Source organism: Aspergillus ochraceoroseus (genome assembly GCF_002846915.1).
Source record: "Aspergillus ochraceoroseus IBT 24754 chromosome Unknown P175scaffold_5, whole genome shotgun sequence".
Lineage (NCBI taxonomy): Eukaryota > Fungi > Ascomycota > Eurotiomycetes > Eurotiales > Aspergillaceae > Aspergillus > Aspergillus ochraceoroseus.
In genome coordinates, this window is record NW_024468480.1 from 957,902 (window position 1) to 984,271 (window position 26,370).

The 26,370-nt window shown below is 47.9% G+C and overlaps 8 protein-coding genes across 8 annotated transcripts; 3 read left to right on the top strand and 5 right to left on the bottom strand.

The window, feature by feature from the left end:
• Positions 1 to 42: 42 nt before the first annotated feature.
• Positions 43 to 580, bottom strand: P175DRAFT_0509947 (GFA family protein; the record flags this gene model as incomplete). The annotated part of the gene is made up of 3 exons (XM_040898473.1): positions 43 to 123; positions 185 to 393; positions 460 to 580. 3 exons carry the CDS (start codon positions 578 to 580, stop codon positions 43 to 45), a joined length of 411 nt encoding a protein of 136 aa, XP_040751378.1.
• Positions 581 to 4,019: 3,439 nt separating this feature from the next.
• Positions 4,020 to 7,202, top strand: P175DRAFT_0460238 (uncharacterized protein). Its single transcript, XM_040894718.1, has 9 exons — positions 4,020 to 4,385; positions 4,478 to 4,529; positions 4,635 to 4,744; positions 4,801 to 5,032; positions 5,180 to 5,283; positions 5,337 to 5,777; positions 5,828 to 6,087; positions 6,155 to 6,691; positions 6,758 to 7,202. The coding sequence occupies exons 1-9, from the start codon at positions 4,363 to 4,365 to the stop codon at positions 6,967 to 6,969; spliced, it is 1,971 nt and encodes a 656-aa protein (XP_040751379.1). The 5' UTR covers positions 4,020 to 4,362; the 3' UTR covers positions 6,970 to 7,202.
• Positions 7,203 to 10,482: 3,280 nt separating this feature from the next.
• Positions 10,483 to 13,350, top strand: optB (small oligopeptide transporter, OPT family). Its single transcript, XM_040895441.1, has 2 exons — positions 10,483 to 12,225; positions 12,324 to 13,350. Exons 1-2 carry the CDS (start codon positions 10,524 to 10,526, stop codon positions 12,977 to 12,979), a joined length of 2,358 nt encoding a protein of 785 aa, XP_040751380.1. The 5' UTR covers positions 10,483 to 10,523; the 3' UTR covers positions 12,980 to 13,350.
• A 354-nt stretch (positions 13,351 to 13,704) lies between these two features.
• Positions 13,705 to 15,434, bottom strand: P175DRAFT_0439937 (cytochrome P450; the record flags this gene model as incomplete). The annotated part of the gene is made up of 3 exons (XM_040893995.1): positions 13,705 to 14,146; positions 14,256 to 15,062; positions 15,133 to 15,434. 3 exons carry the CDS (start codon positions 15,432 to 15,434, stop codon positions 13,705 to 13,707), a joined length of 1,551 nt encoding a protein of 516 aa, XP_040751381.1.
• A 329-nt stretch (positions 15,435 to 15,763) lies between these two features.
• P175DRAFT_0532958 (DNA cross-link repair protein PSO2) lies at positions 15,764 to 19,138 on the bottom strand (the record flags this gene model as incomplete). The annotated part of the gene is made up of 3 exons (XM_040900012.1): positions 15,764 to 16,135; positions 16,575 to 18,146; positions 18,197 to 19,138. 3 exons carry the CDS (start codon positions 19,136 to 19,138, stop codon positions 15,764 to 15,766), a joined length of 2,886 nt encoding a protein of 961 aa, XP_040751382.1.
• A 507-nt stretch (positions 19,139 to 19,645) lies between these two features.
• P175DRAFT_0502136 (Sm-like protein LSM2) lies at positions 19,646 to 20,450 on the bottom strand. The gene is made up of 3 exons (XM_040897317.1): positions 20,401 to 20,450; positions 20,077 to 20,327; positions 19,646 to 19,973 (listed from the first exon to the last, which is right to left on the bottom strand). The coding sequence occupies exons 1-3, from the start codon at positions 20,412 to 20,414 to the stop codon at positions 19,942 to 19,944; spliced, it is 297 nt and encodes a 98-aa protein (XP_040751383.1). The 5' UTR covers positions 20,415 to 20,450; the 3' UTR covers positions 19,646 to 19,941.
• A 519-nt stretch (positions 20,451 to 20,969) lies between these two features.
• P175DRAFT_0509952 (uncharacterized protein) lies at positions 20,970 to 22,605 on the top strand (the record flags this gene model as incomplete). Its single annotated transcript, XM_040898474.1, has 4 exons — positions 20,970 to 21,083; positions 21,156 to 21,422; positions 21,472 to 21,536; positions 21,633 to 22,605. The coding sequence occupies 4 exons, from the start codon at positions 20,970 to 20,972 to the stop codon at positions 22,603 to 22,605; spliced, it is 1,419 nt and encodes a 472-aa protein (XP_040751384.1).
• Positions 22,606 to 23,326: 721 nt separating this feature from the next.
• P175DRAFT_0493792 (uncharacterized protein) lies at positions 23,327 to 26,284 on the bottom strand (the record flags this gene model as incomplete). The annotated part of the gene is made up of 1 exon (XM_040895986.1): positions 23,327 to 26,284. One exon carries the CDS (start codon positions 26,282 to 26,284, stop codon positions 23,327 to 23,329), a length of 2,958 nt encoding a protein of 985 aa, XP_040751385.1.
• Between the last annotated feature and the right edge of the window lie 86 nt (positions 26,285 to 26,370).

Genomic DNA, 26,370 nt, shown 5'->3' on the forward strand with positions numbered 1-26,370 from the left:
CAAATCACATAACAAGTCGTCTCGTACATTACCCCCATTTATCTATTCAGGCATGTGCTCGAAGGGGTGAGCCAAGTTCTCCTGGCAGAAAGGAAGCTTGCCAACCGTCCAGATTTCGGTGTCCTAGTCGCGAAGATATAAGTCAGTAAGACGTCTTAAGAACGATTCTATCAGTGGATCTTACGGGCTTCAGGTTTTTCTTAAGCTCAGTGTCGAAAGTACCAGCCTTAAGAGCAATGATTGGAGGGGCAGCATCGGGATCATGGGCAATGGGAGAGCCGCATTCGGAACAGAAGATACGGTGGACATCTTTGCCAGAGCTTCCAGCCTTTGCGAAGCTCTTGGTTGGGCCGTTAAGGGTCAGTTTCTCCTTGAGAACGACAGCAACAAGAGCTGTATTGCCTAGATTAGCATTTCCATGATCATAGGACATTAGCAAAAATCTAGAAGCTCTCCTACAATAAGTTGAGCCGCTTTGGCGCTGGCAATCATCGCAATGGTCGTAGCCCACCAAAAGGGGCTTCTCCATGTCAACAGAGTACGTGACAGCGCCACACAGGCAGTGACCAGTAATAGCCATTGTGACAAGGAAAAATAATCCGAAGGGACCAAATAGAGAAAAGAGCAGCAAGTATAGAGATCTTGATTGGAGGAGAAACAGAGAAGTTGCGCTCAAGGTGCTCACGAATTGAGGACTCTTGGGAAAGGATGGAAGCGATATTTATAACCTTCTGTCCGCCAGGCTGATTTTCCAGTGGCTCGACAAAGAATCATCCATGGTCTTAATTATTGACGACATGGCTGTCCCCCATCCACCGAAAGAGAAACAGAGCTAAGTGAGGAATTTGTCATGCTGGACGAAGGCTAAAGAAGGGCACAGCGGAGTTGCATCATGGGTGAACTCTGATTGCTATTTCTGTTCGTCCGCATCTCCCCATCTCTTTCATCTTTCTGCTTCTTCAATTGGTTGATTCGGATGAAATCCCTACTTGGTATAGCCTCGACTTTTGGGCTTTTCTTGTCCTATCTCTCCAAGCCTGCGCGTTTCTCCTCGTGTTTTCATAAGACTTGAACGGACTGTCCCGCGTTCTATGGAGGGGTAGACGGACTAGACTGGCTTAGACCTCCAATCCTCCTCTTCCTCCCCAACATCCTCCCCGTCTCCATCAGGATAAGCGAATGGCTCTTCGACGGCTTACGGTCAAAGACCCGGTCAGAAACCTTGTCTTGCAGCTTGCACTCTCGGATTACACTTCCCTGCGGCAAGTATTTGTCAACTTCGATCCTCCGGGCATGGCCGATGAGCGAAGAATGTCCGAGCACATCGTCGATCCGTCGATCTACCCTCACCTTATTCTTGTCCGCAACCTCCCCGCCCGCATCCTGAGCATTGGGAACTTTCAGGAATTGACAGTCCACTAGGATTGTTGACCAGCTATTCTACACAGACAACCGTGAATTTCCCCCAAGAAGTCAAGTCAACTCCTTCATCTCTTGTGTGGAAAGCTGACTGATCCATTACGAATGACAAATCATGGCCTGGTAACTAACTACCTAAGTTAATTAGTTACCTAGGTAGTTACTGGAGAGAAGTCAGAGGCAAGCGCACTAACCATGTGGCTCCCCAGCCCCTTCTCTTAAAATCTCAATACATGACATGATTCCCAGCATCTTACTGACACTAGCCTAGAGTATGCAGTTGATAATACATGAATACATGATATTATCACTGACTTTAATGCGCATAGATTGAACCTCCATGGGGCGAGAGTTAAGGTGCAGTTACTTCCAAATTCAAGGATTCCTGCGTCTAGGGTGAGATGCGTTCTGCCTTTCCCGCGAGATTTCGTCTATTTTAGTTTGGAGCTTTCGCTATCGTATTGCTAGACTCTATGTGGGTGCTATCCGAATCAATATACCATTTGTTTAAGCTGGTCCAAGTCTACCACCATTCCCATCACTTAAGTGCAAAGAACATCAGCCACTATCCCGCTACAAGCGGAATTGTTCGATCTAGACATCGTCACAACTCAGTCACGTCGTTTCGTTCCAGCTTCGGATGTTTAACCCAATACTGCAATACTACATTAAGGTACAACGGCTCCAGATCAACCGAACATGTGAAACCACGGGGAAACAGCATCGCTGATGAACTACTCGTGATGGGCGCACAATCTGCAGCGAGCCCGCCTTGGTTGTCCCAATGTACGACAGCCGCCTAGCCGTTGGGAGCTGTACGACCTCCGTCTGCGAACTCAACCCCGATGTAACCTCGACTGCTACGGCTCTAACCAAGTAATTCTCAAGCGCACACAAATAACTTGCAGATCCGTCAGGGCACAAACCATTCCTCGGCAATTCATACGGCGTCCTGCTTAAATCATGCAGGGTGAGTTGGCAGCGGCTACAGCCATGATACATACCCAGGGTATTGAAGGGACCATCCGATGTCACCTTTGTCATCTGTTACTCAGGGTCAAGGTACCGTTAGCTCGTCGGGCCGTAGTGTAGCATTAATCAAGTACAGCGCTCTCTGAGGCTGTGTTTACAGCCGGGTACCCCAGGTAGGTAAGCAAAAGGAAACGTTCCGGGGGGGGGGGGGGGACATTCGTTGTTATGTAACTCGACAACGTCAAGGAGGCTTCAGCTTACCCCCTGTATCCTTGCTCCTGTTCGGTACAATCACAATACCCGTGTTCGACATGAGGCAGTACTGTTGATCTATGTGACTGTTGTTAGCGATAGCCCCAAGCATGTGTCTATAGTCATAGCATTCGCAACATGTGCATCTAGACGGGGCAGGCGCCTTCGCTTGGTCTCTGGATATAGTTCTCTCCCAGAAACAGCACTAGAGAATGGTGTCCGAGTAGCTGTGGTTTGCAAAGCAGGTCATCTCTTTCATCATGCGCTGAGTAGTAGTAGTAGTAGTAGTAGTAGCAGCAATAGTAATAGCAATAGTAATGAGAACTGCCGCTTTCTAAATGTTATAAACAAACATGATGGACGAAGCACATTCCTAGAGCCTTGTCCAAAATAACAAGTCAAGGTGACTTGGGAGAATATATATTTGCTCCCTTGCGAATAAACACTGGCATGAACGGATTATTTTCAGGTCTTAATAGAACACGTTGTTTCCTCAGGTAAATTCGGTCCTATTTATCTTCTTCACTTTATGTATTTATTTGGCAAAGGTTGCTATCAAAGCCCAAAAGTCGCCAAAATTCCCCAGGATGAAGCAAAGCGGAACCGGCAAGTAGGAACAATACATACCAGGGAAGCCGTTGCCGGCTTCGGAGTTAGCTTGGGGGTGTCAAATAGCCGGTCCCGGTGGTGTTTTTCTCGACATCATCTCGTTCACTCAGCCATTCAAGTTAAATCGGAACATTTCATCAACTCTCTTACCTTAATAATTAGAACCTCTATGATGCTTCGCCAAACACACAGGTTGTTTGTTGAAGGTCAACTGAAGGCTCGTCTTCTTGGGAAAAGCGGCGACTAACTACGTCGAAGCCGGGGTATGACCGACCCTGCTGCTCGAGTCGCATGTAAATTAGGGTAACTAAATGATAATAATCCGGTTTGAATAGCTACATTATAAAACTAAGGTAAACTGAGATTATTTATTTTATGATAGTTTAGTTTCGGGTATTAAATGCTCTGTATGCATATAGTATATCATAGTTGGGCCCTTCGGCCAACCGGGCTCAGTTGCTCCCAAGTAACGATTCCCGAACAAGCACGTAAGCATACATTATTGAAGGCCGGATACCTAGCTATTGTACATATAAGGTACCCTGGAATAGCGAGGGAAAGGAGGCTTTCGTAAATGTGGGGGGGGGGGGGGGTTATAGGATGGATGTCGATTGATTCTTCCTGGGGAGAGTCGAGTCTCCGGCTTGTTCCGGAGCTGAGTTCCAGAGAGGAACAAAGATAATACAAAGAAAATAGATATACCTATTAATAGTCCCTAAATCATTCTAAATCATGAGAGGGATTTGTTTAAACCTCAAGACGTACCAGAAACCGACACTAGCGAGCTATTAAACTGGGCCAATCGAATATGGTATAAGGCTGATGTTGTGACCAGTGGCTGAAAAGCTTGTCCACTTTTTATCCACCTCGATCACATAGGAAACCCTTAGGAACTACCTTATTTTGATGTTCGACTAGCTTTATAGACTGCGGAAAGTTGATCTGAGCAGAGACAAATGAAACCGACTGGCGAAAATGTGTCGGAGATAACCCCGGTACTATTTCCGGGTCCTTTTTGCCTTCACCTCAACATTCGGCTTCTTCCAACTTCCTTATCGACACGCTCATGGTTCATATTCCCATCTTCTTTTCAGTAACGGTTCTTTCGAGATGAGCTCTGCCGGGACTGCTTCGTAAGTTTAATCCTTTGCTTGGTTATGGGCTCGTCCTTGGTATACTATACTAGTTTGGTTGATTGCACGACTAACCCCGCGATCATCGCTAGCCCTCTCTTCAAAAGGGGGAAGAAGGCATGCACGGAGTGTCGGCAGCAGAAGGTAGGCACATCTGTAACGGCTTCCAGGTCCTTATAAGGTTTAGACCTTTTAAATGATCGGGAACCTTTCTAAGGAGTCATGATCCCCCTGCTAACTCGTCGCTAGGCTCGTTGCGATGCGTACTTGATGAGCCCCGGACAGGCATGCACTCGTTGCCAAAAAATGGGCAGCGAATGTATCATATCTGATCCTTTTCGTCGAGAACACAAACGCCAGTAAGTATTCGATCTAGCCATTTCTAGTGTTAAAGGATGGTAACATGATGGCACAGGAAACTCACGGACCTGGAGAAGGAGACCAACGAGCTGAGGAAGAAGCTCGAGTCCTCTCAGACCCCCACTGCACAGGTTGCATCTATAGCGATGTTGACGGCTCCTACAGAGATAGGCTATGATGAGGGCGAGGCTGGCTTGGCATCTAATATAAACCCATCTCTTCCAGTCACTGTTGCTACATTGAACCCTCCCGTACTCACCGATCCAAACTTGCTGCCTCCTATTGCAGTCGCTGTCTCAAAACCGTTCATACACAATACTGCTCCTACTTCTCTTACTGCACCTTATTACCCGCCTTCTGGCCCTTTCCCGAGCTGGAGAATTCGTTTACCTCCTTTGCTCCCCCCGGTTGGCTTAGGTCAGATCCACCCCAAGAAAATGGACTTGGCCCAGGGCTGCCGCGAGCCGGAGCCCACTGAGTGTCGCACATTAAATAATATTCAATTAACTGGAGGAGAAATTGACGAGATATTTAAACTGTGAGTAGGCGCTGACCTCAATCGATGAGATATACTAACCCACTAGCTTCAAGCTTCTTTCACCAATATGCACAGTTTCTTCCCCTTCTCGATCCACAGGTTAGCCCCAATGCATACTACACACAATCTCCATTCCTTTTCTGGGCTATTGTAGGTGTTGCCTGCAGAACATACCCAAAGAACCCGACCCTAATGCAGGCTCTTGCCAAAGGCATTATTGAAATGGCTTTACTTTCAACCGTATCACCTTGTGCCCCTTGGCACTCGATCCAGGGTATTCTGTTAGTCCTCACATGGCCTTTTCCAAAGGAAAATGAACGATCCGACGCCGTATTTCCTCTGAGCGGACTGCTTTTGCACATGGCAATGCAGCATGGGCTTCACATCCCACTCTCTAGCCATGAGTTTTACAAGGCAAACCTGCCCGCACCATCTGAACTCGATATCATTCGTCGTTCGGAGCTTTGGGCACATTGTGTCATTGTTTACCAGAGGTAGGCTTGCCGATCATTAGTTAGGGCTCTTTTCCACTGATATTAGAAAGATCCTGCACAATCAAAGGTCAACTGCCTCGCAGCCTCTTGGACCTGGCGCGAGATTTGGCACCCCGGCAGGTGCTTATGGGAAACATCGTACCGTCGCTTACACTGGAGTTGAAATGCCAGGAACTGGTTACCAGGTGCAGTGCATCGGTGAACGAGTTTAGTGTTTTAGCCATGACTCAACTGCATGAGAGTTTATTTGACGTTCTTATACGCTCGTACGAGGACCAAGCAGCGGAACTTTGTCTCTCTCAACTCTCACGTATGTTCTCTTGCAGTCACGCACAGCTGAATAAAATTGTAGAAACAGTAAGCTTACTGTCTTACAGTGAATGATCGATTCCACACTGCTCTTTGCCGCATGAGCATCCAGATATTCCACCTCTTTAAAACTCACACACTCTTTGCAAACGGCTGTCAACAGAAATTGGTTCTCACGACCTGTAATCTCATTTCAACGATCCAAGCAATTGTTTCATTTCTTGAAAGCCCCGGTGTCTGTCCCAATCAGCTTAGCTTCGGAAACCTTTTAGCTGGCGCTACATTGCTGCGTATCCTAAAAGGACCTGTTTGTCAAGACCTTGATGTTGAGCGAGCCAGAGCGGCGTTTTTCAACACAATTACCCTAGCGCGACAGATGACAACCGCCAGTAATGACGTGTCAGCAAAGACGGTCATCGTCCTGGGTCAACTGTGGAATAGCACCAAATCCTTTCGAAAGGCGGATGGTAGCCCCTGCACAACTCTCCGCATTCGGAGCCGGCTCATCCTTAGCCCCGTAATCGATGCCATGTGGTGGTGGCGAGACGAGTTTGACCCACAATGCCATGCGACGGCCAATGCTCATGGTACCGCGGCAGAAGGGGGTGAGCAACTCATTACAACCAGATTAGACACATAGAAACCCGGTTGGTCGCTAACCAGCTTTCTAGGTGTCGAGAATAACGAGGAAAACCTGGGCGCCACTGGCACGACTACAGGAGCTAGCGACGGACAAAGCTTTTACCTTTTCGATGACCAGTTCCTAGCAGACTTTGAATGGGCCTTAGCGGACGAGGCTTTGGGTCCTGCGGGCGCTGGCGCTGGCACTGGTGTTGGGACTGGAACTGGAACAGGGACAGGCGCCGAACAAGCTGCAGTCTAATGATGGGAAGAAAAGAAGGTTGGAATTAATCCTTGCGCGCTGGTTTGAGTTGGTTAGCTAGATTGTTGGGGTGGGTTGGTTGCGTAGGTTACTACTTGTGGCCACTATCCATGCCTTTCTGCCCACCTAAACCGCTACCCACTTTAGGTGCGCCACACATTCTTCGCGATCACACATTCTTCGCGATTTTTGATATTTCAACTTATTTTTATTATTATTACAATACAACATGCCTAAATCTCCAGATTTTAATGAATCTTGCTTGCTTGAAGCTATTACTATAGTTTAAAAATAAAAAAAACCAAATATCATGAAGATTACATGAGAATTTAATATGCCTGACTTTATATTCCGAACACGCCTCAAAAAACTAAAGATACTAGTAACACCAATAATAATAAATAAGAACCTTCTACAGCTATATCAGGAGAAGGCCTTAATTAACTAGATTATATAAATGCGGAAATAGAACATCCCACTAACTCCTATAGTTATTATAGCATGGGTAAATTAGATACTTGCTCGCGCGGGGTCAGATAAGCAAGTTAGTAAGATGTGGCTATATTAATTTAAATCGCATGTACCAGCAGATCTAGGACTTGCTCTAATAAAGCAGAAGACTAAGAAATTAAGGCAGATATAAGTAGAGAATGCTGGCTTACTTCAATACTGGTATAACCTTTTGAAATCACTTCTTCGCGGGGTCCTGGCTTGCCTTGTCTATAACTTTGATGAATGTGGTTTCCAACCAGGCAAAGGTTATGATAGGAAGGTTTTTAGGGATCCTAAATGCCCTGATCTTGCAGAAAGTGAGCGAGGTGAAAATATTACTGTAGTTGAATGTATTACTGCAGATGGTTGGGTAATGGATCTATAAGCTCGAGGAGCTAAAAATGACCCAGGAAGCAATTTAAAGGATTAGGGCCGTGCAAGAGCCTTAATGCCGGGTTTATACTAAGCGCCAGATTAAAGGTCTATTTAGTGACAGGGTTCTAAGAGTTCGTGATGCTATTTAATTAATTAAAGATAGGAAGGTAAAGGATGCTAAATATGAGTAGAGGAGGTTGGTAAAGCAGAAAAAGAAAGTATATGGTTCTTTATCCCCTCCACGCTCACAGGAGTCAATTCAAAGAGGAATTGATAATGCAAGACATGCTGAAGAAGCTGGAGAGTTTTTTTATTTTGATTACTAGTATTGTTGTTGTTGTATAGCTTCAAATATTAAAAAATCGCGAAGAATGTGTGATCGCGAAGAATGTGTGGCGCACCTAAAGCGGGTAGCGGTTTAGGTGGGCAGAAAGGCATGGATACTCTCTAGAATATACCCCGATTATCGATTATCCGCTATGGTATCTATAGAGTTGGACGGGTAGGTGCGGTGAAGTAGAATCTAGGTTTCGAGGACAGTCAAGGACCTCACCGGGAGACTAGACAAGTCGAGTGAGTGCTAGCCTCTAAGGGACTCAGCTGATACGATTACATGGCACTCTTGGGAGGTTGTTGAAAATTCGGAGAGACGGTCTGACTCTCTGTGTTGATAGGTGCAGGTGGTGGCGTGTTGGATATGACTTGCGGTCTCAAGAAGGTAGCATATCCGAAAGCTAATAGAAGCAGCAATGGTCTGGAAAAAAAAAAATTAATCTAATATTATTATCGAGTATGTAATGGGAAACTTTCGAACACGATTGGGTGGGGGACACGGTGATTTTGTATAACTATGCCATACTCCGTACACAGGACGAGACGATATCGGGAGGGAGAAGAGCGCAGAGAGTGTGGCATGGAGTTGGTGACGAGAAAATAGGACTAACAACTTCAAGGGTTGAGATAAAGAAACGGCTTCAAGTTCCAGAATTCTGAATTCAAGATCCACATCATCTGGATAATGGGAATACTAAGTGGCCATGTTCCAGATGTTTGCTTCTTAAGGCTTCCAGGACGAGAGCAACAATCCTCACCGGCGACATCTTCTTAACTTCACCACTTGAGTTCCCAAACAATTTCCCACTTCCAGCCTCGTGTTTCCATCATCATTATCATCATTATCATCATTATCATCATCATCATCATCGCCGTCGTCGTCATTGTCGTCAATTCTTTCTCCTGCAGCCACCGTAAGGTTCAATTGCAGGCAAGAAATATAAGTTGATTCACATGTGGATAGATCGACACGCCTTCCCTCTCGTTGACTGGCTATACTAATTTAGTTGCTTTTTTAGTGTTCTCTCCAGCGTTACGTTTACTAGGATAAAGTGGGAAGGAGGTTATATGATGGCGTCCATTCAGTTTCATTTGCGCCTCAATTTTGCTGGGTCCGGCACGGCGACTACACCAAACTAGGCCAGTTTCTTCAAATTCCTGCCATTTCTGGTACAGGATCCTGGGCCGAAGTTAGTGCTTCGCTAGCTTATCGACAACAAGCATGAGACCAGAGTGCACCATCTGCTATGTTGAACCAGTTTATGTACCCTACTCCGTGCTCCGTACTCCAAACGCAGTGACTCCAGAGACCTCATTGCTTCTCCTTCGTTAGCCGAACCTGCTAATACTCACTTATCTAGCCACGAGACCCGCCCCGCGGTAACCAGTTTCGTCCGTCTTCCAATGAGCATCATCATCAACCCAAAACACCCCTTGCTCAGCGCACTGATACCCCAGATAAGAGCCAGACACAAGGTGTAAAGACGGGATATGAGAGGCTAGAGCAGTACTTGGGTGCAGCGGCGACTCTTGAGTGGTGCACAAAAGGGGGGGGGGGGGTAAGAAAGGAAGGGGACGAATGGAAACACTCCGCTCGAATTCTTTGATCGAGAATATGAGTGGTCAATAGGATCGATTTTTTTTTTTTTTTCTTTTGGTTCTGTATGACAGAAATGGGTCAGAAAGCAAAATGAATCACAGGCAATTGGCTAGAAACTCTTTCACCCGTTCCCTCTCTGGACCAAATCTCCGAGGTTTCAACGCTATAGAAACATCGTCCGGGGAAACTCAATCGGCCCAGTCTCCATCAAGTTCTGACAACGCATGAGGAACCTGAGAACTGAAGGCATGGAAGATGCTTGTTTTTTATGAAATTTTTATTGATTTTTCTCTGTCACAATTACGATACTCAAACCCCCCAAATCCTCTCTGATGATGAGACCATGTCGACCATCTTGGATTTTGATAAAGGGTTACATCGTGGGCCATGGATTGATAGGCGGAATAATCTACTGCCTTGATAGTAGTCAATCGGTGTCTTGTAATATATATTATCATTATCATTATTATTATTATTATTATTATTATCCCTACTATATTCCCCTATTTTCTGCCTGATAAGGATGAGAGGGTCCGTGTTTTCGGTTACTGGTGAACCGAACAGTGAAAGATTCAGCGGTATTATCATCGTCAGATTGCTTGCTGCTGCTGCCCAGTCGCGTGCTATTGCAGCTTCCTTACTTCCTCCTACTTAAACTGGCCCCTTTCCCCCCTCCGCTTCCACCAGCATCTCCGTTTCTCCTCCTACCTCGTTCGACTCTTCCCTTGTATACCCTCCCGGTTCACATGTCATTATGAACGAGAAGAGCTCTGATCCCCCCGTCTCCGTCGCTGTGGCGGATGACGCCGCCCCTACCGAGGCCGTCAAGCATCTGAAGGAGCTGAAGGAACATCATCATTGGGATCCCAATCTTCCTGAAGAGATCACAGATGAGATTGATGATGCGCTGCAAACTACGGATGAGAAGAATCGAGAGGGCATCGCCCACGAGCTCCTCGAGAACTCTCCTTACCCTGAAGTGCGTGCTGCCGTGCCCAATGTCGACGAGGGTGGACACTCCAACACCATTCGCGCCTGGACTATCGGTATCATCCTCTGCACGCTGGGTTCGGGCCTTAACATGCTCTTCTCCATGCGTCAACCCTACATTGTTATCCCCTCCTACGTCGCCCAGGTTGTTGCTTACCCTATTGGTATGGTCTGGGCGATGGTAATGCCCAACAAGGTACGCAAGGTGTTTGGAGTCGAATTCAATCTCAATCCTGGTCCATTCAGCAAGAAGGAACATGCCATAATTGTCATCATGGCCAATGCCACCTTTGGTGGAGGTGCAGCCTATGCGACGGACGTCCTGCTTGCTCAGCGTGCCTTCTACAACCAACGGTTCGGTTGGGGCTTTGAGCTCCTCATGTGTATTTCCACCCAGATGCTTGGGTTTGGCATGGCAGGCTTCTTCCACCGCTTCCTGGTCAGCCCCGCCGCGATGATCTGGCCTGCTAACCTGATCAACTCCACCCTGTTCACTGCTCTTCATGACCACACCAAACCGGATCCCCGCAAGGTCTCCGGTTGGACCATTGGCAAGTACCGCATGTTCTTATATGTCATGTTGGGATCGTTTTTCTGGTACTGGTTCCCGGGATATATCGCTCCCTTCCTGAGTGTCTTCGCTTGGGTGACCTGGATCAAGCCCCAAAGCCCTGTGGTCAACCAGCTGTTCGGTGGGTGGACCGGTTTGTCACTGATCCCCATGACCTTCGATTGGACCCAGATTTCCGGTTTCAACTTCAGCCCTCTCATTGCCCCCTGGCACGGTATTGCAAACACCCTCATTGGCATGGTGGTCTTCTTCTGGATTGTCACCCCTGCCCTGCACTACTCTGGCGCTTATTTCGGCCAATATTTGCCCATCAGCGATTCCTCCAGCTATGATAACACTGGCCAGGTTTACAATGTCTCTCGTATCCTCACCCCGGAAATGACCTTCGATCTTAAGAAGTACCAAGAGTACTCTCCACTGTTCCTGTCCACCACCTTCACCCTTTGCTACGGCCTGTCGTTTGCTACTATTATCGCGGTCCTCATGCACGCCATTCTCTTCCATGGCAAGGATATCTGGACTCGTTTCCGTCACGTTGGTCGTGAGGAGGAGGATGTTCATGGTCGTCTCATGGCTCGTTTCAAGCCCGTGCCTATGTGGTGGTACGGCGTGATCACCCTCGTCATGATTGGCATGGCCCTCGGTGTCATCGTGGGTTACCCCACTCATTTGAGCTGGTGGGCATTCTTCGTTTCTCTCATCATGGCTGTTGTTTGGTTCGTGCCTTGCGGTATTATCCAGGCCTCTACCAACATCCAGATCGGTCTCAACGTCATCACGGAGTTTGTCGTGGGTTACATGCAGCCTGGTCGCCCTATGGCCATGATGCTGTTCAAGACCTACGGCTATATTAGTATGTACCAGGGTCTGTTCTTCTGCCAGGACATGAAGCTAGGTATGCCTCCTCCCCCTCCTCCCCTTGGGCGTTTTTGCCTTTTCTTTTATTTTTATTTTTTTTTTTTTCAAGAAAAAGGTACTAATATTATAAAATAGGCCATTACATGAAGATCCCCCCAAGAGTTACTTTCTCAGCCCAGATGATCGCCTGTCTATGGTCCTCTGTTGTCCAAATTTGTGTCATGAACTGGGCCCTGGGTGCCATCACAGACGTGTGTAAATCGGACCAGCCTAACCACTACACCTGCCCCAACGGTCGTGTCTTCTTCAACGCTTCCGTCATCTGGGGTACCATTGGGCCCTCCCGTATGTTCTCTCCTGGTCAGCTCTACTCTGGAATGATGTGGTTCTGGCTTGCGGGCTTCCTCCTCCCCCTCGCCATCTACATCGGTGCACGCATGTTCCCCCGCTCCAGGATTCGCTTCCTCAACGCCCCTGTGATTTTCGGTGGCTCTGCCCTCATCCCCCCCGCCACCCCTCTCAACTACCTCTCCTGGGGTATTGTTGGCTTCGTTTTCAACAAGTTCATCCGTGACCGCTGGCGCGGCTGGTGGATGCAGTACAACTACGTCCTGTCCGCTGGTCTGGACGTTGGTCTTGCGCTCTGCACCATCTTGATCTTCTTGACTCTGAACTTGACCAAAACCGACTTCCCTGCATGGTGGGGTACCAATATTGCCGCCAATACCATGGATGCCGCGGATACCGCAATACAGGTTCCCAACGTGAAGTTTGGTCCGGATAGCTGGTAAAACCTCTCCCCCACCACAAAAAAATCAAAAAGAAAATCCCAAGTTTCGCTCAGCCGGTCAGTCAGTTATGTCTGTGCATATAAGCATGCCTTTGTGTCTGTATCTGAGTGAGTATATGTCTGTATGTCAGTGTGGGTGGGTATTTGTCTATGTGTGTGTGTAATCTCTCTTGTACCAAGAGGAATAATGTTTTCTTTTTCAACTCAACTCAACTCAACCGAAATGAGGGAAGGAATAATGTTGTGGTTTTATAATGTCATTACGATTTGATTCTGGAGTTGATGCGTTATGACTATGGTGAAACTCAACATAACTAGTACTAGGCAGTGGCTAGTTCCTAGGTATTCATGCTGTTAGGACCTTCAGGAAAGGCATAATAATAACTTTTTTTTTCTTTCTTTCTTTCTTTCCTTTTGCTAACTACTGTATATTTTACATTTGTTGAACTTGATATACAAGTTTCTATTCTTGGTATAATTGATTTTCAAAACACGAACGATAAGATATGATAGGTGGTATCATGATATGCAAGATGCAAGTTAGGTAGCGAATAAAGCATACTAAGAAGAAGAAAGAGCAAAAAAAAAAAAAATTGCTTCAGCTCAGGCTTATATGATTGTACAAACATGAAAGGGGTAATGAGAAAAAAGGTACATGAAAGAAAGAAAATCCAAAACCAAAACAAAAAAAAATTGTTTCTAGGAGGAACAAACCAAATGATAAATCTAGGTAATAGTCCTCCTCTTAATGCCAACCATCAAGCCTAAAGGCTTGCGCAAGAATCCCTCCCGGGTCTTCATGGGTCCATCCTGCTGCATCTGGAACTCGAAGAGACGGAACACAGTGGCACAGATAACTAGGAGTTCCATTTCAGCAACGTTGCGTCCCACGCAAGCGCGGGGGCCAGTGGAGAAGGGGATAAAGGCTGCCTTTTGACGAGGAGTAAGATGGGCGGGGTCCCAGCGCTCGGGAACAAATTGGTCAGCGTCGGGGCCCCAAATCTCAGTAGAGTGATGGATTGTGTAGCTGGGAACGGAGAGGACATCGCCAGGTTTGAAGATGTGGCCGCAGATTTCGACGGGGGGGTTGCCAGGGGGGATTTCGCGAGGAAGACCCATGGCGGAGGTACTGTGGATACGCATAGTTTCCCAGATGACCCACTGGAGGCTGCGTAGAGGGGTGTTTGGTTAGCTAAACGTATAATGCAAGGGGGTGCTGGCACTATGCATATGGTGATGCATGGTGTAAGGCGGGGGGACGGGAGGGTTATGCTTACTAGGGGATTTCCTTGACCATAGCGTGGGTGGGCACTTCGATGTCCTTAGGGACAGCGGCGTCAAGGGCCTTTTGAAGTTTCTCAATAACACCGGGAGTACACATAGACCAGTAAAGGATAGCACAGCTGGTGTTGGAGGTGGTGTCGGAGCCGGCAATCAATTGGGTCAGCGCCTCAGCGGTAAGTTCCTCACGGCCGAGCTTGTTGCCATTCTGGTCCTTGCCTTCCATCAGATGAGCGAGAAGATCCACACGGGTATTTTTGGCCATGACCTCTGGCCGGAGACGCTCGTTGACACGTGCGACAGCGATCCCAGCCAAGTTCTCAACGGCCTCCATACCATCGCGGAAGAAGCGATCAGGAATGTACTTGGCAAAAGGCTTCAGAGCAGGGTAGCAACCAAGAGTAGCGGAGACTTCGCCACGACGGTTAAGAACCTCGACAGCCTGAACGTAGGAAGGAGGAGAGTCGGGGCTTTTGCGCATCTCAGCGATATCCCGGCCCTTGTCAAGCATACCAAAGGGAGCACCAAAGGCTAGATCACCGATAATGTCAAAGGCCACATAGTTGAACCAATTGAGCGCATTTATGGTAGCATAGCCATTCTTGGGGTTGCGCTCAGCATCCGCAACGCGGCCCCACTGCTTAACAAAGTTCTCAATGTTGCCATGGATGTACTGCTCAAACTGACCGATTGACTTCATTGAGAAGGTGTGCGAGATGGTCTTGCGCTTGCGGGTGTGTTCAGCGCGGTCGCGAGTGTTGAACAACCCGCGGCGAATTGAAACGAAGGCATCGTAGAAATCACTATATAGAGACCATTAGAATAAATATAGCTCGTTAATTGGCTATTTTGCACAGGCAGGATATCACATACGCCTTCAGGAAACCGTTTCCGTGACCATAGACAGCCTGGATAGCCGCATCGTCGGCAATGGAAACATGGCGGGGAGCAACGCGGACGAGCTTGCCATACTTCTTATGGGCATCATTCACAGCGATAAAACGAGAGCCTTTGCGAGCTTGAAGCAACAACCAGAAATTTGTGAAGCCGGCCAAACCGGGGGAAGGAATATCGCTCAGTCTCCATAGCTGCAGATAAGGAACGATATAGTAGACAGCGAGCAGACCCAGTAGGACATAGGAAGCCCCAATGGGGGAGATGAGAGAGGTGATCATGACAAAATGAATTGGATCTATACCAGGCCTAAATTAGCACAAACAGGGTGTCAGCGAGCCTCTAGGCCAAGGGCAACACAAAAGAGCCGAGTTCAGGTGCCGGGAAGCAAATATTGCTAAATAAGTGCCGTCGGTAGAACGCACTAACCTAGTTGGCAGTAGTTCGCGATCGATGTAAGTAGCAACTAGTAACTAACTAGTTAAGTTAACTAGAAGGGGACAAAGGATAAGGCTGTCAACACATAAGGGATGAGCAGAAGTAGATCAACCACACAAGAGTCATAAAGGGACTCAGAAAGAAAAGAAAAGATGGAGGGAAATCAGATAGTTCAGAAGCAGAATTCCACAGATTCGCGCTTCAGCTTAGTCCATGGCTCTCTCAGATAGACAGAAACAAGCAACACCAACATATGGGCATCCTGGCCGGAGTTATTTATGATGGGATTGATGAGAGCATCCCCGAGGCAAAGCAATATAACGGAAGTCAAAGTCGGGAGTCTAGGGTTTAGCTTGCTAGTCAACGCCAGCCGATTCACGTCCCCGACCTTTGTTTCCCCGCCCCTCCTTCTGGTAATGACACAAGTGACAAAACTGCAGAGATTGGGGTGCCTTGTCTGTGATTTGCGAACCGGGGGTGATGGCTTTGTGGACGGGCGAATTGTAACAAGGGCTCTAAGAAAGACTATTGCGGCCCCAGCGCCCTATAGTTAGCGAATGTGGTTTGTTCCCGGGAACCAATAGGATAATGGGACGAGGATAATTTCATTGATTCACTTGGTGTGGAGGGTCAGTGTCAGTGTCAGTGTCAGTCGGTGTCTTGCTTGAATCCTTCGACTTTTTATGGCGTCAAGTATCTTTGTGGGTCTCGTGATTGGATTGTCAGGGGACTGTGCCCCAGGCAATAAGGTATGCTAGTACTACATCACATTCACACTTCTACTCACAGTGGCTTATGAATGCAAGTCCAGTTTCTTGAATTAACTACCCAGTACCTTAGGAGTCTTTTCGTGATGTGCAACTATGGTATGCAAATAGTCTCGCCTACTGTAGACGCATATATGAAAGTATACGCCGCTTTATAGAGTCTGTCCAGTACTCTATAGAGTACATACATAAACTCTACCAATCATCCCCCTCTACCTTGTATAGCCCACTCTTCCGTTTCTCAGCTTCCCACCGTTCAAACCAAGTCTTCATCCGCTCGCGGCTTTTCTGGCTACCAACATTCACCGTTGGAATAATCCTTCCTATCCGCAACGCGCAGCAGAACATAGTCAACTCCCGGAAAGAGCTATGCTCGCTGTATGGCACTCCAAAACAGGCACTCTCCCGCGTGCTCCCACGCTGCGGGGTGAGATCGCGTGCTGAAAACGGAGTCTTCCAATGTGTAGAATGTAGCACCGTTGATACAGGTGGATTTTCTAATGCCCTGCCTGCGGGTGGTCGGTATGTCCACCCCGTTGGTCGAAAACCTACTACCCGTGTGAAATGTGGCCGTAGGGAGTCTAGATACTCGGTTAATGTTTCTGTGCGGATCTCGAACAGCGTCTGCATGTGCACCTGTGCATCTCTTGGGTTACTCGTTAACAGCGAGGACAGTTCGGGGTCTTCCAAGCAGGCGCACACGCGTTGCTTCGCCGCTGTTGCGTATATTTTGCTCTTCAGGGCTCGTGCTATAGCTAGGCATATCCGCTCTTTACCTATGCTATATGTTCCGATCACCACAAGCAACCGGCCTTTGGGCCGCGAGTCTTCTGTAGGCCTAGGAGCACCAGCACTAGAAGAAAGAAACCGAGAAAGCGGGGTTTTTGATATATAACTAGACTTCGCGGACGGCCCTGGTATTTGACTGAGAGCATCATAGTCACCTTGGTCAAAGTGCACACAGAGCTCTGCACACGCATTAATGACATCTGCTTGCTTAGGGAACGCGTATTTAGGACTGAGATATGTAGTATCAAGGTAGCAGACATCAATTCGTTGCTGTCGCTTCTGGCTGGTACCAGGGTCAATGGGATCAGGGCGTAAAAGCGAATGCCGAACATGTTGCGGGGAAGCCCGAAAATCACCACAATGCAGCACTCTCTGCACCTTTTTAGATGATCTGAAGCCAATGACTTTCTCAAAGAGAAACAAAGCACTACCAGGACAATGATTGGCCTCAATCATTGTCACTCCTACACCCCCGGTTCCCGGTACCTCTGCCCTCTTCTCAAATTCGAGATCCACGATCCATTTTGGATCAACTTTGAGCTGTTGACGAACTAGATTCCCAGTCGGTTTGCTGCAATAAATCGGGCCATGGGACCACGATTTTGAAAGTCCAATGTAGTGGTCACTATGAAAATGGCTAAGGAAGTAGGCCTTACAGCCTTCGACTGACCCGTACCGAAATGCATCGACTGAAACGGAGAAGCCGGTGACGATTTTGTAGAATGGACACGTCCTTTGATAAGCCTGTTTACCTCGAGACGCGGCGTCACTCGCTGCTGCTGCTGCCCATGCTGTGTCTTCAGCATTGCCAGCCATAATCTTCGAAAACGCAGATGCTGCAGGGGCGCCACCTGAAACCAAGGGATCCTTTTGTGCTGGTCTTGGTACAGCAGCAAGTTCCACCCGTGTGGGATTTTTCTCCAAGACGTTGACATTCGTCTTTCGGCCAATTATGCTAGGCACCCCATCAAGACAATCATTGACATGGGTGGTAATATCCTAATCGAAGTCAGATACTACACAGCAAGGCCCGGTGTAGAGAGACCTACGGGTTCGCTAAGGCCTCCCAAGCTACCTTGACACACCGGGCATACAGGTGCGTCATCACCAAGATCAACGCTATCTTCATCCAGAGCCGGAGAATCATTTGCATCAAAGTCGAGAGTCCCTTCTTCAGTCATTACCTCTCCGTCAAGGGCATCTAAGGAACACTCTTGCTCTTGGAATTCCTCTTCTCCTGGATCGTCAAAATTCGAACATTCATCATCTTGCATATGGCTGGTGGCTTCTCTTACCAGCGGTGGTACGTCGGCGGTTGAAATTCGCGTGATTTCTATCCGATCATCTTCAATACGAGAACAATCTTCCTTGCTATCCAACTCTACCGATTGCTCCTGAAACTCCTTGAACGCGTCCAGCTCATTCTCACTATCCGACTCATCAATAAACGGACCACTGGCTTTCGGAGATTTTGCAGCTCTCTTCTTTGCCAGCTTAGGGTCCGCTCCCTCGACCGACGGAGAGTCAAGCTTTCGCCGCTTGACCGCTGACCTGTTCTCATGGAACCTCGCCTGCTCTTGTTCCACCTGTTCTTCTTTCTCCGGTCGTAGGCTCTCCGACTCTTCGCCCCATATATCATCCGGCGTTCGCGACCTTTCCCTCGTTTCTGCCCCGCCAGTCGTACTCGTATCTCCGTTCATCGGCGACCGCGAAGCGCCCAAAAACAACCCCCCAACACCATTGCTCGCAGAGCTATCCTCTCTTCGCACAACACGCGGTCGAGGAGTGGTGCTCCCTTGATTCGGACGCTCTCCCTGTGTCGTGAACTGTGTGATTCGAGACTGTCGAGAGGTAGACTTCGGTGGTCCATCTGCCTTTTGAAAGAAGTTCAAAAGACTGGTATTTCGTTTCGTGGTGGATCGCGGTTTGGCGCCATTGGACGACCTCGCGGGTGTAGATGGTACAGATCCCTTTCTGGATGGGACAGGCATTTTAATACAAATATATTCAAAGAAAGAAAGGGTCGTTCGGGCGGCTTCTTAAACGGGGGCAACTGTTAAATCACGGGGGAATATCGGGCAGCGCGGAAGTCGTTCAATATGCATTATCTCAAGCTGTCATGCAGACTTAGGTTCATCATTTATAGAGGCCTTTCTGATAAAATGGTCGAATACAATTCATCCACATATATCCAAACCAAACAGAAAGCGGATAGTCTCGAGGCGCGGCAAAGTTCGGTTTTCGCGTCGCGCGGTCACGTGAGACTTTGACAAATTATACTATTCCTATTTAGGAAATCATCGATATTAGGTAAAGACAGAGACAGTCGGCGAATCTCATTGATTCGAACAGATCTATTTCATCCACAGTGAAGACGAAGATCCATAATAGAGTCTAGTTCCTAAAATGGCTGGATCTACGATTAAGGAAATGTTATGTGCTAAGCGGTAGTCCTGAAGGGACGTAGAATTTATGCGAATAGCTTTTTTAATGTGTAGCGTCAACAAAACAACTGCGTTCGGAATCGCTCCAAATCTGTCGCAGTGGATATTATCATAATCATGAGCCGAACTCATTGGTGTCCTTTGAAAGCAAGAGATTTCTGAATTCTCAATTGCTTGTCTCCCGTCATCTTTTCAACTGGCCTTTGGATCAAATATAGGCCATCATCCATCGTCATACACGTTTCTCTAGTCCTCGGGGTGGAAAGCGATTGCGTCAGGTAGCGCGATGGCGATATCACGTCGTGAAAGCAGATTAATTAGATAGAAAATAGGTCGAGCTTGGGACAAAATCATCGAGCTTTGCCCGCCTGGTTTGCAGCTTCTATAGATCAAGTTAGCATACAATCCTAAAGTACCAGTCATTCACACATGAAAGGCATGTGAAAGCGAAACTGGGCCAAAAGAAAGAAATGGACGGATCTGACCCCTTCTTGTAGCGTCCTCCAGCAGACCAACATCAACTTCTGATCGCGGCAGTATGACATATCGCACGACACTACCACGGATGAACATGTTCTTCACGGACGAGAGATGCGGGTATTTATCCAGATCTAGCACATCAATATCATCGAGCTTGATGTTGAGGTACTGGTCGACCGATTTCAGCGTTCCGCGAATACGGATGTCATTCTTGAGCTCGATTGTGACGACCTGGTTCGTAAGGGTCTTGAAGAAACTGTTCGGGCAAATATTGATTAGCTCAAGATGAAAATTACGGGCAATTCTTTCCCATGCACTGGCTAGCGAACCTGAAGAAGAGCATGTTTCTGGTGGTTGTGACAATAGAGGGGTATTTGAAGGTTTCTGGCATGGAAATGCGCAAGCCATTTAGAGTGCTGACCTGAGGCATCTCCACTGAGCGCGGACTAACAATAATCCATGAGTGCCTTAGGCAGCACACCGTGTATAAGGGGGATTCGGGCATAATCAGCCATGGCAGCTGGTTATGTTCGCTCAAAGCACGCAGGAGGGTCATGTATTCAAAGTTCAATCGATTCTATAAAAGTTCCCGCAGACATAGCATTCTCTGGCTTGATTTTCAATTTCTGGATCAACTGCGGGTTAGTTAATGTGCTCAACGCAGCAGGGTGAGAAGAGAAACGACATCTCGACCAGAACGATAAACTTACCACCAAGGCTCTAGAATTCATTTTAGTGGAAATCTCGAGTTTATCTACAAAGGATTAAGATCATTCCACCATTCAATCTTATGGCCGACAATAATTTACATCCGTAAGCTTGAATTTTCTACATTATATGATGGCTATACTAACATTCTGTTGCACCGTAAAGCGCTGAAACCACCCAGCCATTCAGCATGCAGCGCGAGCTGCCGCTTCTCCATGGACAAATCAGTCTCTCCACGGCCCTAGTCGACGATGACAATGTCCTCCAAGAGCTCTCCTATCCCGATCAGCGATTCGAGTTCTATGTATACCTTTATCAGAGCCGCGCCGTAATCGAGTCGATCGTGTCGTATCACATGAATCTGAACAAAAAGCAGACATGCCATGTCGGGGAAGTCAAAGAGTGGATGACCGGGAGCTTCAACGTATGCATACTAGTTGACATTGATGGGCAGGACGACAATGCACCCAAACGGGTTCTCATCAGGTTTCCTTTGCCCTACAAGGTAGGGGAAATTCAACATCCGGGCAACGCCGACGAGAAGCTTCGCTGCGAGGCTGCAACCTTTATCTGGATTCGGCAGAACTGTCCTTCTATACCAATGCCTCGATTGTGGGGCTTCGCGTTTGCACAAGGCCCGTGTGTGAGTGAATTGCTATTTTGATTTGTGAGTCAATCTAACACTGGCCTAGTTTACCGCGATTCAGCAGACCCCCGTCTTCAGCCGACTGCAATGGTATTTTCGCCGTGTAGTTTCGTCTCTTTTCGGGCATCCGCTCCGACCACCTTACTTAAGTCGAAATTGACCTTTCAACCTGACAACCGGATATCTCATCATGGATCACGTCGGAAGCACCGATACGGTGATGCTTTCTGAATCTTGGGATAAGTTACGCCACGATCAAAAACGCAGAACCAACCTTTTTCGCGGGTTGAGTCAAATCATCTTATCCTTATCTCAGTCTCCTTTCGACCGCATCGGATCTCTAACAATCGATAATCAAGGGACTATAAAACATACCAATCGCCCCCTAACGCTTCGCCTCCACCATCTCGAAAACGAGTCCGTCCCCACCAACATGGACAGGGACCTTACATATTCAACAAGCGACAGCTACTTTATGGACATGCTATCCTATCACGACAGTCGGTTGCGCCACGCCCCGAATTCAATACGGGACAAGGCCGATGGCGAAGCACAGCTGTCAACCCTGACCATCATGCGAGCTCTGTTGCCACATTTCTCCCACCGCGATTACCGGCGTGGGCCCTTTATTATGACCTTGACGGATCTACATCAAAGTAACCTCTTTGTCGACAGTGACTGGAACATCAAGTCGCTCGTCGATCTCGAGTGGACATGTTCACTACCGGTTGAGATGCTCCATCCGCCCTACTGGCTCACTAGTCGTGGGGTGGACCAGTTATATAAAGGAGGGCATCTCGATGCTTTCAGCGAAATTCATGCCGAATTCATGAATGTCTTCGAGGAGGAAGAACAAGCTCGTTCTCGAGTGTGGGGTAAAGCCATCGGTCTCACAAGTATCATGAGGAAAGGCTGGGAAATGGGGAATTTCTGGTATTTCCACGCCCTTGAAACCCCCAAAGGTTTATATAATATCTTCCTAGAGCACATACAACCAAGGTTCTCGAAACTGGATGACGCAGGGATGGTGGAGTTTGAACGGACCATCTCGCCATATTGGGCACCGGACATCCAAAAATTCCTTGATGACAAGATGAAGGATAAAGAGATATACGAAGGTCATCTTCGTGCTGCCTTCACAAGAAGAACCATTAACTCTGGGCCACCTGCTGCGAGTTGAAGTTTGTACGCCCCGTGCCAGCTGCGATCAATTTCACTAAGGTGAGTACAAAACAGGCCAATCAGTAAGAAACAAGAGATCCTTCACTTTCCCCTAACCCTATAACTACCTAAAGGAGGCGAATCAACCTGATTCGTGAATTACCACTATTTTCGCCAGCCAGCATCTATTTTCTATTTGGGGATAGTCTGAATTCAACATGGATGGTGGACAGACAACTTATATCTCATTTTCTAACATTAAGGGATGGGTTTTATAAAGATATATATGAGATTTGTTTTCTCTTTGAGAAATGTTCAATGACCGCAACATAAAATCGGCCTCGCCTTATTATCCTCTTCAAGACTGGATTCAGCTTTTTCTACGGAGTATACCTCCCTATTAATACGAACGTCTACGGAGTATGAGATCCTAATTCAAGTGCTGTATTGGTTACTATTGGTTTCCGTTTCATGTTTCCATATCGTCATATTGCTTCAAGCGCTACTCTTGCGATAAGCAGAGAGCAGTTCCCCCCCATCATCAACATCTTCATTCCACAGTGTGTACCGCAAAAGTAAGAAATTATTAAATCGATCAAATTCTGCGCAAATAAAGACCACCAGGGTAAGACAAAAGGGATAGATAGGAATAGCCGCCAGGGCCGAAAAGAATCGAGTAATTAAAGGAATGAGGTACATAAACACAAATTCAAGACAACAATTTCAAGTCAAACTTAAACTCAAAGCATGCCTGGACTGTTTGGCGTGGCACACTGCTTCATCGGTCTAGGTTTCATGGCCCAGCCCGATAAGCAGGTCCACCCAGATCCATTCTTGCGCCCCTCGTCGAAGACGCTCCCGATACCCTCAAGGAGCTTACCGTTATCTCGACCCATTTCAACTTGCAGCTTAAGTAGCCACTGTTCCCAGATCCAACCCCCAAGAAGACCAGTGATGGAGGCAGCATCCGCAGTACTTCCCACTGGGCCTTGAACCGCTTCATACCCTTCAAGAAGACTCTTGACTCGCGGGTCGGGAGTCTCCCTCAGGGCCTGGGGCTTTAAGGGTTCCGTTCCCATTGGAAGGTAGATCCAACCTCGTTTGATTCCAACGAAATCTTGCTTTCGTAGACGATTGAGGAATTGCTTCGTCGGCATGGGATCATAACCTCGAATCTTGAGATTAAACGAAAACTCAATGGATGTTGCAGAGCCGTACGGTCCAGCACGTGATATCTCAGCGTCCATCACGAGGAACTCTAGATAACCCCCTGGTTTGAGACAACGACGGCATTCTCTTAAACAGAGATCATACTCGTCCTGAAGCTCTCCGACAGGGCGCTCTGTTTTGAGCAAAGCAGGAAGGGAGCGAGCTGAGATCACATCAAACTTGTTGTCAGGGAAGGGCAGTTTCCACAGCTTTGGTACGTGAATTTGTCGATGATTATTAGGGCCCTTGATGCCGTGGTTGACGGCTTGATTCTCGGTATACACAGTATAGACCTTGATATCTGGATAATCATGTGCAATGTGCCACGCCCATTCACATGAAGCATGCCCGCCCAAGTCCAGAACCCGTACCTGCCGATGGTTCAGTTTCTTTTGGGTGGCCATATTTTTGCCAGTTTTGGAAAGCCTCTTCGCTGCGGGGCTGACAAGCAGTTTGCCGCCGTTGAGATACTTCAGGGCTTCCATGGCCCAAAGCGGCTCCATGATTTGGGAAAGAACTAATTGCTCTTTCTCAACCATAGAGAATTGGGCCTTTTCGGCCAAGACTGATGCAATCACCGAGTTGCGGGGAGCCTGGGAGAATGGGCCACTGTACGCGGGACGCTCAGGGCGTGTTAATTCGTAGTTTCCGGACAGACAGTTGGTGTGTAAATTAACCAAACCTAGTCTATTAGACTGGACAGCGTCAAAACGAGTACCACGGTGCACAAAAGTGTCCCAGCTCTGAGATTGCTGTAGCATAGCGCGAAATCCTCGCCAGTAAATCGAGTCTTTGCTTGCTAGAGCAGAAGGAAGCGAGCTAGGTGCCTCGGGAATTGCTGCGGAAAATCTAACAGATTTCTTTCGTTCAAGCTTGGTCGCGGAAACCTCCTGGGTAACCTCATCGGCATTAACTTGCAACTCCCCTTGAGCCCCAGCGGCATTAACAGGATTTGTCTCGCAAAGTGCTGAGAGATATGAAGCTTGTGCTGCCAGCCAAACACTCGTCCTGTCCAAACTTGCTAGTGCCTTCTTTTGAATTTCCTCCGCATACGTTTCCTCCTGCTCTTCCGGATCACACGATGAAATGGGCCGAGAGATTTCTTGCACAACCTCACTCACAGGACTATTTGATGTCTCAGACTCTGGATGCGCCATGTTCGTCGAAAGCCTGATTGCAGTTGGCGGGGCATATATTGCCGTCAACTGTTCATCATTGGATCTCTCCGGAAAATCAATGACATGTTCAACAATCTGCCCCTCACTTCGAGAGAAGGGCAGGTTGTAAAATTTTTCGGCAGCAGCAGATGTAGGGGGTTGGTTGAACTTTGGAAGAGACCAAGTGTGGCGCGCGCGAGGAGCTAACGAATTAAAGAATCCACCAGGGGAAGGTATGCTGAGCCCACTAAAGCTATACTCAGACATTCCAGACACAGGAGTTTCATCCTTAATCGCGCGATGATGTGATGGTGGTCCCTCGAGCTGCCACATCTCTTCATTATCCTCTGATGTCTCAGACCAAGGTTCCGGCGTTCCGTTGAGCGGAATAAAGCTCAAGGTTGCCAGAGCCTCTTCGGGAAGAAAAACTCCTGTATCAGATGGTGTATCCTCCCTTGGAGGCTCGACTTCCATACGGGCAGAGGTCGGCGTTAATTGTCCTGGGATTCGAGGGAAATCTCCAATGAATCGCTGCCAGTCCTCATCAGCGCTCTCTAGGGAAATCTCAATGTTCTGGATATCAGCGGTGGCATCCGGGTCTCCATCTTGCGTATCTTCATCAGGGTCCGGAAGTACATGGACCTCGTGGTGATTCCAGTCAGTGTCTGGAAGTGACTGTAAATCTGGGGTCGATGGAGACGTGATATTGGACATCTGGTCCGACGATATACTACCATCTAGAGAGGGAGGAGCGTGCATAGCTGGAACAGAACGACCAAGCATTGATAAAGCCGCTGGGCAAACAGGGATTTTGGACGGAGGCGTGGGTGGAACAGGTGAGCTCTTGGGCGCGGTGCCATGGAGTGACGGCCATGCAGTTGACGCCGGGATGGTCAGGGTTGGATACCGCTTACGCGTGCTTGGGGACGTTACAGAATCTCTCCCCGTGGTAGGGGTCGACAAGCTCGTAGGCCGGGTGCTGGAGTATGACATGCACTCATCACTAAGATCCGATTCATCATCGCTAGCATCGTACAGATCATCGAAATTCTTCATTTGCTGTTGCCAATCCACATCAGAGCAGGAAGAGGCAGAACCTGCTGATATGGGCGAAAAGAAACATTTGGACCGAGCTGCGGATGACGAAAGACCGGTGGTTCTGAGCTTCAATTGCGGCGTCGGACTCTTTGGACTATTTCCAACTGCATCACTTTCTGGCTTATCTGTAAACTGCGTCTCACGCGAGTCCTCGATTATAGTATTAAGCTTCGTCCCCCGGACCTGCCGAGAGGGTGGGCATCTTGCAGTTGCAGGACGATATGACTCAGCCATCGTGCCTCGTAAGCTGCTAGATATATTATGGTATGTGAGTGGTGCAACACGCTGAAAGCATCAAAAAAACTTCTAGGGGTATCTCA